The 16,599-nt window shown below is 38.3% G+C and overlaps 2 protein-coding genes across 2 annotated transcripts; both read left to right on the top strand.

Annotated features, from left to right (window-relative positions):
* Nucleotides 1–884: 884 nt before the first annotated feature.
* On the top strand, nt 885–2,531 carry LOC111913889 (thylakoid lumenal protein TL20.3, chloroplastic). The gene is made up of 6 exons (XM_023909602.3): nt 885–1,099; nt 1,229–1,409; nt 1,500–1,529; nt 1,721–1,827; nt 1,910–2,073; nt 2,173–2,531. Exons 1-6 carry the CDS (start codon nt 955–957, stop codon nt 2,362–2,364), a joined length of 819 nt encoding a protein of 272 aa, XP_023765370.1. The 5' UTR covers nt 885–954; the 3' UTR covers nt 2,365–2,531.
* Nucleotides 2,532–10,453: 7,922 nt separating this feature from the next.
* On the top strand, nt 10,454–10,945 carry LOC111913879 (uncharacterized). The gene has a single exon (XM_023909593.1). The coding sequence runs from the start codon at nt 10,454–10,456 to the stop codon at nt 10,943–10,945; it is 492 nt and encodes a 163-aa protein (XP_023765361.1).
* The last annotated feature ends 5,654 nt before the right edge of the window (nt 10,946–16,599 follow it).

The following is a 16,599-nucleotide window of genomic DNA, read 5'->3' on the forward strand; positions in this document are numbered from 1 at the left end:
GTGAGAGAAAATAAAGAAAGAAATAGAAAACCAAAAAAGGATGAGAAATATAGAGATAGTACCGTTTTATCTTTTAGTACTCCTGTGGAGAGGATATCGAAGAGTTGGAGAAGAAGAGGCAGAGATGAGACCGAAGAACCACAGAAGGAGAGGCGGAGGGCGACAGAAGGCAGAGTGCATCTCAGAAATCAGATATGACGAGTTCAGTGAGGCAACGACTGGTGGAGAAGAGCGAGAATGATTGTGGCGCAAAGTTCGACAAGGTGGAGAAGAGAGATAGATGGTGCACGAAGAATGTAAGAAGGCGACAGTCCGACGTCAATGGATACCGATGATAGTGATGCTGTTGGATGGAAGCTTTGTTTTCTAGTGGAAAGAATAAGTTTTTTGGGTTTTCCCCTTAAACTCTAAGTTGAGTTAAGATCTTTGTAAATATGACTAAATTTTCATTATTTTTATAGTGTTTAAGAGATATTAACAAATATGTTGTTATTTGTTTAGCGATTTTCGAATGTTTCTTTGCTTATTTGGTTTTAGTTTCTTTAGCACATAACTAAATTTTATAAAGAAGGAGGGACCTAATTAAACCCATTTGATGACTGCTTAAAACCGAGAAGGCCATGCTTAAAACCGGGAAGGCCATGCCACCTTTCTCCCCACTAATTTCAAATGATATGTCGGTTAATTATACACGTCTTATTATCAAAATATAACGAATATGTACGTTTTCTTGGATAACACATGCATACTCACATTTTTAATATAAAACAAATTTTTTTGTTTTATTAATTGATTAATACTTTTAATTTTATTGAGTAGATATCAAAAAAATTATATAAAAAAAATATACCCAACCAAAGACAATTTACTCCCTCACGTGCTTCTCACGTTCATCTAATCCATTTCTGTTCCACTTCCGCATCCACCTTGCTCCTCCCTCTGATACACACGGATATGGCGCTCACTACGCTTTCATCGCTACCAGTCAAATCCCTAAAAAGCCCACTTTCTCATGGCTCCTTCAATCATCTAAACTCAAATCCTCCCTCAAAATCCATAATATGTCAACTGAATCCACAAAATGCGACTTGTACCAAAGGTATTCTTATCCATAAACTAAACTGAAGTTTCTTTCGTTTTCATTTTCCTTTTCTCAATTTTGATATTTGATAACATGTTTGATCGATCTTGTGGTTTAATTTTGCTTAAAATACATCGGATGTTGCAGATAATATAGATAAAGTACAGCCGAAGAGATGGAAAGCTCTGGTTTCGACTGCATTGGCAGCTGCGGTCATTACGTTTAGCTCTGATTTCTCTGCTTTGGCTGATCTCAACAAGTTTGAAGCAGATGTAAGAGGTGAATTCGGAATCGGATCAGCTGCTCAATTCGGTTCTGCTGACCTCAAGTAAATTTTACAAATTTATTATCAAAGTTTTGTTGTATAGTTGCGGATTCAGCTAAATTTTGATTGATTTTGTTGAATTGTTCTTCACAGGAAGACAGTTCATGTGAACGAGAACTTCAGGTAACTTGTTGATTTCGTTTTCCAAATTAATAAATTTGTTATCTCAGTAAACATTTGAACGATAATGAGCCTTGACTACGAAGAACAGATTACGAAACTTTTATTGAGCAGAAAACAAGTCAATTTACCAAATGATTTGTTGAATTTCAGTTCAATCTTCCTTCATCCTTTAACAAAAACACATTATGCAGGAGAGCAAACTTCACATCTGCTGATATGAGAGAATCAGATTTCAGTGGTTCAACATTCAATGGTGCATATATGGAGAAAGCCGTAGCCTACAAAGCAAATTTCACAGGTAACAAAACCTTTCATCCATTGAACATAAAACAAACCTAATAATTATTTCTAATCAAACCCTTGACCTTATTTCTTAACAGGAGCAGATCTAAGTGACACATTAATGGATCGTATGGTCTTAAATGAAGCTAATCTCACAAATGCCATTCTTGTAAGAACAGTTCTCACACGCAGTGATCTTGGACGTGCTGTTATTGAAGGTGCTGACTTTAGTGATGCTGTTTTGGATCTTCCCCAAAAACTGGTATCTTTCCACTTTCCACTCATTAAATACAGTTTTAACTTATAAAATATGATATTTTTTTTCAGTATATGTTGTAATTAAACTATATTTGTAATGTAGGCTCTTTGCAAGTATGCAAGTGGAACAAATCCTGTAACAGGAGTTAGCACTAGAACAAGCTTAGGATGTGGAAACAGTAGACGAAATGCTTATGGAAGTCCATCTTCTCCATTGTTAAGTGCTCCACCACAGAAGCTTCTAGATCGTGATGGATTCTGTGATGATGGAACTGGACTCTGTGATGTAAAGTAGTTATATGACCCCAACAAAGCAACATGTATTCGAAGTCATTCATATGACATAACATAATACATCTGGTAAATTCTTAAACGTCAAGAAATTATTCGGTATAGCTATATGTAGACGTTTTTGAATGAGAATTTAACTATAATAAATGCAAGAAATATATTATCATTAAATATTCGAGGTATGGGAGGAGAGGTCAAAAAAAAAAAGGATTAAACTGTATGTCGAGAAAATAAAGTCCACTTATAGGGTTTTAGGAAACATTAATGAGCTGACTTGATTTTGTTAAAATCAAAGTTCGACAATTTGGAGTAATAATGTAATGGATTTACATAATGTTTTGGGCTAATCAATTGAATTGGGCTTATTGCGGCGTATCCAAGTGTTGGGCCTATCTGAGTGTGGGACTTTAGACTTTAGAGCCGTTTATATTGTATTTTAAGCCATTTTTATTAAGGAGTTACATGTGAGAAAAATGACATCTTGGTTGAAACTTGATCAAAGCCTAAGTTGAAAGAGAAAAGAGGAGTGATATGGAAACTTGTGATGTATAAAATCCTTAGTGTTTTTGTCACAAACATTTCATTATACGTGCACGGTTATTGAGGACGATAATGAGCAAATAATGACAACCTATCTATATGTTACGTAGTGATAATGGCTATTGCCTATTAAAAATTAATACTAATTTTACTTCACCCAGTTATAATTAATAAATAAACTAAAAACCAATACTATTAGCTCAAATAAGTTCTAAAACAAGGATATGACAAAAAAAAGTGTTATTTAGACTTTGAAATGCGATTTACAAATTGCCCAACTCCTCATATTCAGGTTCGTCATTTACAACTTGTTATGCAACCACTTTTTAAGTCCCAATATCATTTTCCTTTTCATCTTTGTCTATCAAATGTTGTTCTCTAGATCGTAAGCTTGACTTAACACCACTTTCCTCCAAACCATTCTTGTAGAACAAGACTCCTCATCCACTACTATAGCCTCCGCAACTACATCTCATCTCAAGTCATCACCATAAAACACGAGAGTATATTCTTCCTCCTCCAACCACTCATTTGAATCTTGAACGTTCGAGTCGTTTTAGATAATCAGCTCAATCTTATCGTGCATATCATACCTCTTTCTTAAAGTCAGGTTATATTTTATGTAATCTAAATCCTTTAGTTTTATTCATTCAAGTTGGTTTCATTTTTAGAATGGTACTACAAAAATAAAATATACCAATTAGCGAATATTATAAGGATAAAACTGCAAAAATGGTCCTGATGGTTGAACAAGTTAGACGACTGATTGATTCACAAATTCTTGATTTTATTCTAATCCATTTGATTTCATAAATTCTAGATCTGATTTCGTTAATATCATATGTTAATCGATCGTTTTGTATATTCTGGAAAATCATTTGAAGGTAGTCGATCGACGACACTTTTTGATGATTATGCAGATCATCAATTGAAGAATAAAAAAGTCCTCAGTTGATTCTGAGTTTAATCTAAAAGATTATTGGTTGATGTTGGAGTAGCATAACAGAGACGATGGAACGAGGTTATTTCTCCAATTCCTTAAACCATCTCCAACCAATCTCCATTTCCCCCCATAAATGGAATAAAAAATAAAGTAAATAATGTTTCATCTCCAACCATACTCCATTTTCTACCCGATCTTTTACCCCAAAAAGTATATTCGTAGAATATTCTATTTTTATAACTTATATATATTATCAAATACACCCGTCTACTAATTAAACTTTATATTTATGACTAATTAATATAAATTAGTATATAACATAATATTATAAATATTAAATATTGCATTTAAATTATAATTAGTAGATAAAATAAACTAGAAATGTATAAAATAAAAATGAGAAGCACTAAAATTGGCAACCAAACTTCACCTCTATTTTTGGAGATATGAATAGTATTCCCTAATATATGAGGGAATACTATTCATATCTCCACAAATAGAGGTGAAAATGAGGTAAGGTTGGAGAAGAATGGGGGAAGAAATAAAGTTTGGAGGTGGGTTGAAAATGCCCTTAGAAAAGAATTTCATATAAAAAACACACACACACACACACACTTAGTGAGAAACCCCAATAATCGTGTTTATAAGAACATCTGGTTCAATAAGGTCTGTATATTCTTTTGTGTTTTTATGTATAATCTATTAAATCGAAGCATTTGTTTTCCATCTTCTTCGGTTGCTCACAAAAGTTCCACAAGTGCTCCGTTAGCTCTTTTCTTCTCCATTGTCGATTAGATAACACATTATTAATTGTTGGATCATCTCAAACTTCTGATAAAACAAATTAAGAAATATGTTTGAATGAACAAATTATGCCATGAGAATAGATTTTAGAGATGGGTGAAGGTGCAAATGGGAGGAACACAAGGTGGGTTGGGAAGAAGAAGATGAGGGTAGAAAATGGGAGGAACATAAGGTGGGTTGGGGAAGAAGAAGATGAGGGTAGAGTTTTGTTACTTTTCATTACTGATGGGAGAGAGAGAGAGAGAGAGAGAGAGAGAGAGAGAGAGAGAGCCATGAGAATAGATTTTAGAGATGGGCGAAGGTGCAAATGGGAGGAACACAAGGTGGGTTGGGGAAGAAGAAGATGAGGGTAGAAAATGGGAGGAACACAAGGTGATTTAGGGAAGAAGAAGATGAGGGTAGGGTTTTCATTACTGACGAGAGAGAGAGAGAGAGAGAGAGAGAGAGAGGTCATTTTTTGCTTTTTAATTAATAAAATATAAAAAAAGTATTAAAAATATAAAAATAAAATTAAATGACATTTCAGTCTTTTTAGTTTTCCAAGGGACCAAAACCACAAGAAACTAGCTCAAAAGGACCTCAATCCAACAAAATCGAGGTCTAGACCAAACCTAAGAAAAAATGCATACCGAAGGACCAATTTTGCAGTTTTCTCTATTATAAGTTATTATATATTTCCATATTTCTAATTATTTTTCAACTAATGAGCTACTTGTTCAAATATGCTCCACTTTGTTCACATCGTGATAAGCTACATGTAAGACTTAACCCCAAGGGACGACCCTAAGGTTGTGCAGGATATGCAGCCGTACAGGATCCGTGGCGGCTCCGAAAAAACTAGGGCCAAAATTTAACAAAATTATATACTTATAATGTGTGTATTTATATTTCTTTCTTCAAAAATGAATCGTAAATGTCACTTTGCTAGCTAACAAAATCTCATTCCCTACGCGCGCTCATTCATCTTTGATGTGGGTTCGATCCCACCTAATTTCATCTTTTTATTTAAATCAATATTTTTTCTTTTAAATAAATAGAAGTTACATAAATACCCCTCAAATTTAGTAGTTAATTCCATTTAATAAATCAATTTCCATAAGTTACAAGTTTGCCTTCCAAACTTTTATACTTTCACAATTTGAGTAATTAAACAATTTTGTTGTAAATCAATATATAGGGAAGAGTTATTCGGAAAACAAAAAAACTTCAAAAATCATAAAAATACATAAAATAATATTTAGAGATCACAAAACTTCTTTTTTATTTTTTGTATAGGAAAATCGTAGGTTTTTCATAAAATCGTTGAAAAAAATAAAAAATAATAATCAATTTTTATTATTTTTATTTTATTATATTTTTTAAATTGTTTTTTTTTTTTTAATTTTTCAGCGAATTTAAAGTAAAAGTTGCTATTTTTTCATAAAAAAATTCAAAAAAAAGTTTTGTGGTCTCTAAGTATTTTTTATGTATTTTTTTTTATTTTTAGGGTTTTTTTGTTTTCCATAGAAGCTAAACCTATATATATATATATATATATATATATATATATATATATATATATATATCAATTCTCAGGCAATCGTACCAAAAACTCACGTTCCTTTTAGATTTCCTTCTTGATCAATGAAAACTGAAGCATTGTCATCATATCGTATTATCATACCGTTTTCACATTTAAGTTTGTTACAAGTACGAACAATTATAGTTATGATTTGGAATTGCCTCTTTGATCACAACAACAATAAAGTCGCCAATATGAGCATATTATATATATATATATATATATATATATATATATATATATATATATATATATATATATATATATATATATATATATATATATATATATATATCCTCACATAATTTTTTTTATATAAACTTATTTTCATGGGGCCTTTTTTTTGTATTTGCACCGGGCCTAAGATAACTTAGGACCAGCCCTGTTAACACCTTAATGACAAACTTTTTAAGTGTTGATGTGACCATTCATATGAAACCCACCACTTTACTAGTAGTTAAATAAAGAAATAAGTGAGGTAAATTTTCTTTGTATCTTTAAAGCCTACATATGTTATACGGTCATGCCTGGTGAAATCATTAATCTCATTTTTGTAGCCATCGAAACCCCAAAACTCCCTTGTGTACCTTATATTTGGGGAGCTCGATGTGAATCTTTAACTCATCTTCTTTCGAAAATGACAACTTATGTATGCATTCCATCAACCCCTTAATCAGCTCACTATCATCTTCCACTCTCGATTTGTTTTAATATAATCCTTGATTCAAATAGTGGTCGACCGCGCACAAATCTTCGTACAATTGATAATCCCACCTTTTTTTTATATATTTCTTTTTTTTGTTGTTGTTGAAAGACAAGACAATCATCTTGTTTGTCATGTTCACGGATTCATAGATGTACAACATATGATACATTTTTCAATATCTACCTATCAAAGCATTGTTAATAACTATTAGGGGTAGGATCCTTGACTTATATTCAGGTTTCTCAAATACTTCTGAAGCCTGAGGATCGTAAAACAAATCATGGGATCCTGGCTATTACCACGGATGAAACAATAATTACTAGGATTGACAGACTCTATAAGAGACGTGAATTAAATAACAAGATCAATGAAGATCAAAGTATTGTCGAATGCTTTAATATAAAAGGCAGGCAGGTTAGCTGCACTTAATCCCACATCGATTGGGAAAGAGAACTAAGCATTCCTTATAAGGGGTGTGGATACCTTCCCTATCACAACGTGTTAACATCCTAATTCTCAGGTATGAGATTTAGTATTTAAAAGCCAAATTTCCCTTGGAACTCGTTGAGTTGATGGCCTCAACTCGATGTGTTGAACGACTTTGGGCCGCACATCTTTTTGGACAAACTCAACGAGTTGGAGAGGAAAACTCGACGAGTTGGCAGCTTAATGAGAAACCCTAAATTTTAGGGTTTGCACCCTATATAACCCCTTAAGTCCTTGAGACTGATATTTTATCAGCCTCCAAACCCTAACATTGGCCTTGTAACCCTAATCTTCATTTCCACCTTATTGTGTGAGTTAGTGTGTGGCTTTTTGGAGTAAAGAGGGAGAAGATTGAAGGAAGGAGGCAAGGATCTAGCAAGCTAAGCTCACATCTGCAGTTTGTCACTCTTTGGACCATGTAGGTATTCAAGATATGAATTTTTATCTATTTATGTAGCTAGATCTTGAGTTTGGTCCCTTTTTCAGTCTTTTTCTTGGGTGTTGCAATGGAAGGGCTTCATAAAGTTCGCAACTTTATGAATCTATAGGTCAAGGTGACCTTGGAGTGGGTTAGATCTGGTCATTTGCCAAGTTTTGATGCCATGCATGGAGTTTATGTCATATTTCCCCTTTTGGCTCATTTTTGGTTCAAGCCATGCATTGGACATGCATGTCTATAAAGCACCCACCTTTGGGACGTCTTTGAGGCTAGAATCTCTCTTGGATTAAGTTGGGTTCTAGATCTCAAGGATTTTGTGCTTAATGGTTAATCCTTTGAGTTTTCAAGCCTTATGGAACGGTTTTTGAGCATTTGGAGTAGTTCCAAGGGATAAAGTTGGAAACTTTATGCTTTTAGATACATTTGGAGTTTAGATCTGAGCCTTAAAGTCCCTGAAATCGAGGAATCAGTTTTATGTGTTAAGTTGGGGAAAACCCATCGAGTTGTCTAGACAACTCGACGATTTGGCTAGGGGTTTCCCTGACTTTCTGAGTTTTGTAGAACTTGACGAATCCAAGAGGTGCACTAGATGAGTTGGGTCAATATGGACTGTTGACCTTGACCGTTGACTTTGACTTTGACCGTGGTTGACCTAGTTGGACTTTTGAGGGCATTTTGGGTATTTTGAGATTTTGATGGAATTGGTCACTTGATGGTTGTAGGCATTCAAGTCGGGAGCCGGGATTTGAAGTTATATTTTATCAGTTCAGCTACTTGTGAGTTGAGTCTTCCTCACTATACTTTCTGGTCGAAGGCACCAAGGCCAGCCCATTGGTTTAATAACCTGATATTGTTGACATACTGAGCATGATGTAGATTGCATGATAGAATTGATATGCTAGTCTGGTAGATCTGTAGAACTGCCTATGATACTGTTTATTTATCTGTATATGAAGTTATTTCTTATTTGTCGACATATTGTGTGGGTTGGGTTGAGGTTGTACTGCTTCGTGTTGTAGCCAACAAACCCCTATTATGCCAGATATGAGCTGATGGCCAGGAAGGGCATGCCAGATTCATACTGCAGACTCATGAGCATTTTAAATACGAGTTGAAAGTCGGGAAGCTCATGCTAGACTCATACTGAGGGCTTAGCGGTATTCAGTCCAAAGACTGATTAGGTCGGGGAGCAAGCCAGACATAAGCTATGGGCTGAAGGCAAACCAGACTTATGTTGTGGGCTCAGGGGTAATCCAGTCTGTTAAGCTGTGGGCCCATTGCATATTATTATATTTTGTGCTATTTGTTATGTATTGGTATTTTAGGGGAACTCACTAAGCTTTGGGCTTACAATTTTGGATTATATTTCAGGCACCTCAGAGGATCGTATGAAGGCGAAGGCGTGATCGTGCACCTCCTCATATTTTGTTTTTATGATTTTGGGGTTTCTCTGATGTGAAACTTAATTTAAAAACAATTTGTAAACAACAATGGTTTGTGGTTTATTTTAAAAGTTTAAATTTTTCCAGAATTTTTCGAATGTTACAAGTTAGTATCAGAGCCTTGGTTTGAGTGAATTGGAGGAATACTCGTGTGAATCCAGTCTCAAACTAAGGAAAAGGTTTTCAAAATACTTAAGGAGGATGCGATGTGTATGATCAACTAGAGCCAGTAAGTAGACCCCAAAATACCATACTATTATTTGATATCGTGTTATGTTAGAACAACATGCTAGTGATAGACTAGGGATCTTTAGGAATCGCATGATAGAATTGTTTGATTATATGATGACTAATAGCCTAGGTCCTTTATTTTATGGTACCGAGACGGTGACAAAGATCACCAAGATGTTCACAGAGAGGGCTATGTTCTGCCCTGAGTTTGCTGCATCTTAGCAGGATCAGATGACCCGTTACTTGAGCCTGCTCAAGACGAGGATCAGGAAGAATGTTTCTACTCAGCGCTACAGTTCATTGTTGGAGATGCATGGAGCCGTCAGGCGATGTGAGATTGAGATTGATATGCAAACGAGAGAGTAGAGGCCGGCCCCAGCACCGTCGCAACCTGCGCCAAATCGGTTTAAGACCGTTGATGTCATATCTGGGGGCCGAAAGTGCCGCACTTGCGGGAAGTGCGACAAGGCACACGAGGGTGCTTGTTGATCATCGTCGGGGTGCCACAATTGTGGCAGTCAGGGTCACATGGCGAGGGATTGCCACCAGCAGGCTTTAACACTCAGTTCCAGGATTTGTTATCATTACGACCAGGTTGGCAATGTGAAGGCCAACCGTCCATCGCTTTCTGCCAGGCCGGTGTTGGCTCCAACACTGGCTAGTTTGAGGATCACTGACGGGAGTCAGGGCATGGCGGAGCCCCTGAGGCTCGAGGTAGTACTTTCTAGCTCACTGCAGAGGAGGCCAGGAAAGCACTAGATGTTGTGACTAGTATGTTTCTATCCCTTATCTTATTGATTATGTTTGTTTTATGCTCATTTGTTTGTACCTTTGGTAGGTACATTTCTAGTGAACTCATTACCTACTTTAGTGTTGTTTGACTCGGGTGCAAGTCGATACTTTGTTTCTTGGTCTTTCAGTAGGGAGTTTGCTTTGCCCATATGGGGAGTTGGACTGTCCGTTGCGAGTTTCTATATGGGGTTTTTGCTTCGTCCGTTTTTCAGGGTTGCGTTCTGGAGATCTTTGGGGTTTCCTTTTCGATCAATTTAATTCCGATTCCCATGGGAGATGTTTGCGTTATTTATGGAGAGGGTACCAGGTTGGGTTTAGGGTTTTGTTCGGCAACTAGGGATCGACAGTATATTCAGCACTGGTGTGCAGGTTACTTGGCTTATGTGGTGGACACGCAGGTTGGAGATCAGGTGTCGGTTTCTAACGTTCCAGTTGTTAGGGAGTTCCCTCATGTATTCCTGGAGGGGTTACCAGGTTTTCCTCCTGAGAGGAAGGGAGAATTCAGGATCAACATTGTGCCAGGTGCGACCCCTATTGCTAATTCGTCGTACGGATTGGCACCGCCTGGGATGCAGGAGCTGTCATATCAATTGAAAGAGTTGCTAGGCAAGCAGTTCATCCGTCCGAGTAGTTCTCTGTAGGGAGCACCGTTTCTATTTTTCAAGAAGAAGGATGGTTTGCACCGGATGTGCATCGATTATAAGGTGTTGAACAAGTTGTCGGTGAAGAAACGTCATCCCCTTCCACGGATTGATGATCTCTTTGATCAGTTGCAGGGAGCATCTTGGTTCTCCAAGATTGATATGAGGTCTGAGTACCATCAGGTCAGGGTGAGGGAGGAGGACGTGGAGAAAACCACGTTCCGGACTCGTTATGGGCATTACGAGTTCGTGGTGATGCCATTTAGGCTCACCAATGTGCCTGCGATACTTATGGGTTTGATGAATCGGGTATGCAGGTCGATGCTCAATTACTCAGTTATTGTGTTCATTGATGATATCTTGGTGTATTCCAAGACCAGAGAGTAGCATGAGGAGCATCTTCACAAGCTTTTGGGGATTTTGAGGCGATAACAGCTTTATGATAAGTTCTCGAAGTGTGAGTTTTGGTTGCGAGAGGTTCGGTTCCTTGGACACCTCGTTAACCAAGACGGGATTTTGGTTGATCCAGCCAAAATCGAGGTAGTGATGCAGTGGGAGGTTCCAAAATGTCCCTCGGATATCAGGAGCTTTATGGGTTTGGCAGAGTACTATCAGAGATTTATTCAGGATTTCTCTAAGATTGTAGTACCACTCACTCGTCTGATGAGGAAGGGGTGGATTTCTAGTAGGGCATTGAGCAACAGTCCGCATTTGAGACCCTTCGGCAGAGACTTTGCGAGGCCCCAATTTTGACCTTCCCAAAGGGAATTGAGGATTTTGTGGTTTTTTGTGATGCATCCATCATCGGCTTGGGAGCAGTCCTCATGTAAAGAGGATGGGTGATAGCTTATGCTTCGTGGCAGTTGAAGCCACATGAGACGAGATATCCCACGCATGATTTTGAGTTAGAGGCGGTGGTTTTCACCCTTAAGATTTAGAGACATTACCTTTATGGAGTCCTCTGTACTATCTACACGGACCACAAGAGTTTGATGCATATTATGGATTAGCTAACCTGAACATGAGGTAGCACAAGTGGCTGAGCTTAGTCAAGAATTATAACTGTAAGATCCTTTACCATCCGGGTAAAGAAAATGTGGTAGCGGATGCCCTAAGCCACAAGTCGGCTGGATCTTCTATTTCGGTGATATATATATATATATATATATATATATATATATATATATATATATATATATATATATATATATATATATATATATTTGGATTCTCTACTTATAGGTTTGATTAGGGAGGCTCAGACTACGGGTGTTCGAGAGGAGAATTGGAAGATTGAGAGGACCAGGGGTGAGATTACTAGGTTTGTTTCGGATAGTCGTGGGTTGTTGACCTGTTGCAGTCGGATATGGGTTCCTATGTCTGGTGGGTTTAGAAAGATCGTGCTGGAGGAGGCTCATAAGTCTCGCTTCTCTATTCACCCGGGGGCGACCAAGGTGTATCGGGATCTAAGATTGAGTTATTGGTGGCTGTGCATGAAGAAAGAGATAGCTTGATACGTCGAGAGATGCTTGACCTGCAGGATGGTCAAGGCCGAGCATCAGAGGCCGTATGGAACGCTGCAACCTTTGGAGGTTCCCATGTGGAAATGGGAGCAGATATCGATGGACTTTTTCACCAAGTTGCTAAAGACGACAAAGGATTTTGATGGTATTTGGGTCATTGTGGACCGATTAACCAAGAGTGCCCACTTCTTAGCAATTCGGGAGAGCTCGTGGTTCGAGAAATTAGCCGATGTGTATATTCGCGAGATCGTTGCTCACCATGGGGTTCCTGTATCTATTGTTTCAGACCGTGATGTTCGGTTCACCTCCCGATTCTTGCAGAAGTTTCATCAGGAACAAGGCACGAGGTTGCATTTTAGCACAACTTAACATCTGCAGACTGACGGCCAAAGTGAGCGGACCATTCATACCTTCGAGGATATGTTGCAAGCTTGCATTATTGATTTTGGTGGGAGTTGGGACTCCTACCTACCTCTTGCTGATTTCTCCTACAACAACAGTTTTCACTCCAGTATCGGTGCTCTGCCTTTTGAACTTTTGTATAGGCGGAGATTTCGCACCCCAGTCTGTTGGGGCGAGGTTGACCACAGGGTCATCGGTCAGACGAAAGTGGTTCTGCAGACTTCCATGATGATCTAGTAGATCAGATAGAGATTGCAGATTGCACAGAGTCAGCAGAAGAGCTATGCCAATCGACGCCTATTTGAGTTGGAGTTTTAGGTCGGTGACATTGTTTTGCTGAATGTCTCACCTTGGAAAGGTGTGATTCGCTTCAGGAAGAGGGGGAAGTTGGGTCTCTGATTTCTTAGACCATTTTAGTTTATTTCCACGGTTAGCAAGGTTACTTATAGATTGGATTTTCCGGAGGAGCTCAGTCAGATTCATAGCACTTTGCACGTTTCACAGTTGTGGAAGTGCATTTTAGACAATGATGCAGTGGTATCATTGGATGATATTCATGTTGATGAGCGCTTGAAATATGTCAAGAGGCCGGTATCTATTATAGAAAGGAATGTAAAGGTTCTACGTAGCAAGGAGGTACCTTTGGTAAAGGTACAGTGGCAACATCAGAGGGGATCCGAGTGGACTTGGGAGCCAGAGGCTGAGATGCGGGAGCATTGTGCGGATTTGTTCATCGCAACAAGCTTTAAGGACAAAGCCTAGTCCAAGTCAGGGAGAGTTGTACATCCTCATTACCAGGTATGAGATTAAGTATTTAAAAGCCAAGTTTCCCTTGGAACTCATCGAGTTGATGGCCTCAACTCGACGTGTTGAACGACTTTGGGCCGCACATGTTTTTTAACCAACTCGACGAGTTGGAGAGGAAAACTTGACGAGTTGGCAGCTTAATGAGAAACCCTAAATTTTAGGGTTTGCACCTAATATAACCTCCTTAAGTCTTTGAGACTGATATTTTATCAGCCTCCAAACCCTAATATCGGCCTTGTAACCCTAATATTCATTTCCACCTTATTGTGTGAGTTAGTGTATGGCTTTTTGGAGTAAAGAGGGAGAAGATTAAAGGAAGGAGGCAAGGATCTTGCAAGCTAACCTCACATCTGCAGTTCGGCACTCTTTGGACCATTGTAGGTATTCAAGATATGAATTTTAATCTATTTATGTAGCTAGATCTTGAGTTTGGTCCCTTTTATGCCTTTTTATTAGGTGTTGCAATGGATGGGCTGCATAAAGTTTGCAACTTTATGAATCTCCAGGTCAAGGTGACCATGGAGTGGGTTAGATCTTGTCCTTTGCCAAGTTTTGATGCCATGCATGGAGTTTAGGTTATATTTCCCCTTTTTGGCTTATTTTTGGTTCAAGACATGCATTGGACATGCATGTCTATAAAGCACCCACCTTTGGGACGTTCTAAGGCATGAATCTCTCCTCGATTAAGTTGGGTTCTAGATCTCAAGGGTTTATGCTTAATGGTTAAGCCTTTTAGTTTTCAACGCTTGTGGAAGGGTTTTTGAGCATTTAGAGTAGTCCCAAAGGATAAAGATGGAAACTTTATCCATGTAGACACATTTGGAGTTTAGATCTGAGCCTTAAAGTCCCTGAAATCGAGGAATTAGCTGTATATGTTAAGTTGGGGAAAACTCAACGAGTTGTCCTGACAACTCGGCGAGTTGGCTAGGGTTTTCCCTGACTTTCTGAGTTCTGTAGAACTCGACAAGTCCATGAGGTACACTCGACGAGTTGGGTCAACATGGATTATTGACCTTGACCGTTGACTTTGACTTTGACCATGGTTGACCTAGTTGGAATTTTAAGGACATTTTGGGTATTTTGAGATTTTGATGGAATTAGTCACTTGATGGTTGTAGGCATTCATGTTGGTAGTTGAGATTCAGAGTTAGATTTTATCAGTTCAACTACTTGTGAGGTGAGTCTTCTTCACTATACTTTCAGGTCGAATGCACCAAGGCCGGCCCATTGGTTTGATAACATGATATTGCTGGCATACTGAGCATGATGTAGATTGCATGATAGAATTGATATGCTAGTCTGGTAGATCTGTAGGACTGCTTGTGATACTGTTTATTTATCTGTATATCAAGTTATTTGTTATTTGTCGACATATTGTGTGGGTTGGGTTGAGGTTGTACTGCTCCGTGTTGTAGCCAACAAACCCCAGAGTATGCCAGATATGAGCTGAGAGACAGGAAGGGAATGCCTGACTCATACTGAGGACTCATGAGCATTCCAGATACGAGCTGAGGGTGGGGAATGGCATGTTAGACTCGTACTGAGGGCTTAGCGGTATTTTAATCAAGGATTGATTAGGCCGAGGAGCAAGCCATACATAAGTTGTGGGCCGAGGGCAAGCCAGACTTATGTTGTGGGCCGAGGGCAATCCAGACTGGCTGAAGTTTTTTTGTAAGGTGTTGGTGAACCAAGACTGTGAGTAAGGAGTCACGAGTCTCCACAAGCTTGTGCAAGTACTAGTTAATCTGAGAAACAAAGCTTTTGACAACTATTTTCTCAGATTCTAGATCATCAAGGTGCTTGTTTGTGTACTCTAGCTTTACTGAGAGAACCTGGGTTTCATAGTCTTCTCAATCAATTTATCCATAAGGTTGTTCTCTGCTACATGATCAGACTGAAGCTTCTCAATCTTGGAGACAACTGAATAATTCAATTCAGTGTTATTTTGTTTGATCTCATAACGAATGAGAGAAAGAGCTTCCTTTTCAGCCTGCAAGGAAGTCCGGAACCCTGCAATAACCTTGTTCATGGCTTCAGTGTTGGAGTCAGTAGAGGATCTGAACTCATCCATAAAGGATCGAATATCTTGGAGTAGTTTTTCGATTTTTTCGGTCGTTTCTGAAATGGTTTTCTTAGAAACTTGAATTGCCTTGGTTGAGTCTTCAAGCACTTTTGCATTTGCTTTCATGAGTATCTCAATAGTTTCTCAGTGGGACTTCAGCATAAACTCATAATTAGATGCAGATTGAGATGACTCCACAATAGAATCCAACTTTTCATTTAAATGTTTAAAATCCCCTTTAGTCATTGGGGCTTCATCATCATCACTCTTTTGATTGATGGTGAAGGGGATAAAAACAAAATCTTGAAAATTCTCTTGATCATCCCCAAATAGAATATCTGGATCAAACTCAAAAGTGGAAGAAGCTGTAGAAGTGATTAGTTCCTCAGTCACACCAATGTTGGCATCTTCCCCCGTATCAGATACGTTGACATGAATAACTAAAGTGTGTACCTCCTCCAAAACGGACTTGGTAACAATGATTTCTGGTGTTGTAGAAGTGGGACGAACAGTGAAATCAGTAAAGATAGGGGTAGAAAAAGGAATAGAAATATGTGGAAGAGAAACACCCATAGAAATCTTTGGTGGTAGTGGAGCAATGGTGATTGGAGTTTTAGTGGTAATCGGAAAGGATGATGGAGTGTTCATCTGAAAAAAATTAGAGAAGGGAGTAGAAGATGTAAATGAAGTGGATACCTTCAGAATTGGTGTAGTTGTTGGTGGCTCCAAAGTAGCAGTTGTGTCATAAACATCGTTCCGAACTGAATCCTCCTGAATATCAATGTGAGTTCTAGATTCTGAAGCCTCTTGAACAACTAGATACGGGGATCTTGGTTTTCGAGCTTGCTTCTTGATCTTCT

This window comes from Lactuca sativa, chromosome 6 (assembly GCF_002870075.4).
Source record: "Lactuca sativa cultivar Salinas chromosome 6, Lsat_Salinas_v11, whole genome shotgun sequence".
Classification (NCBI taxonomy): Eukaryota; Viridiplantae; Streptophyta; class Magnoliopsida; order Asterales; family Asteraceae; genus Lactuca; species Lactuca sativa.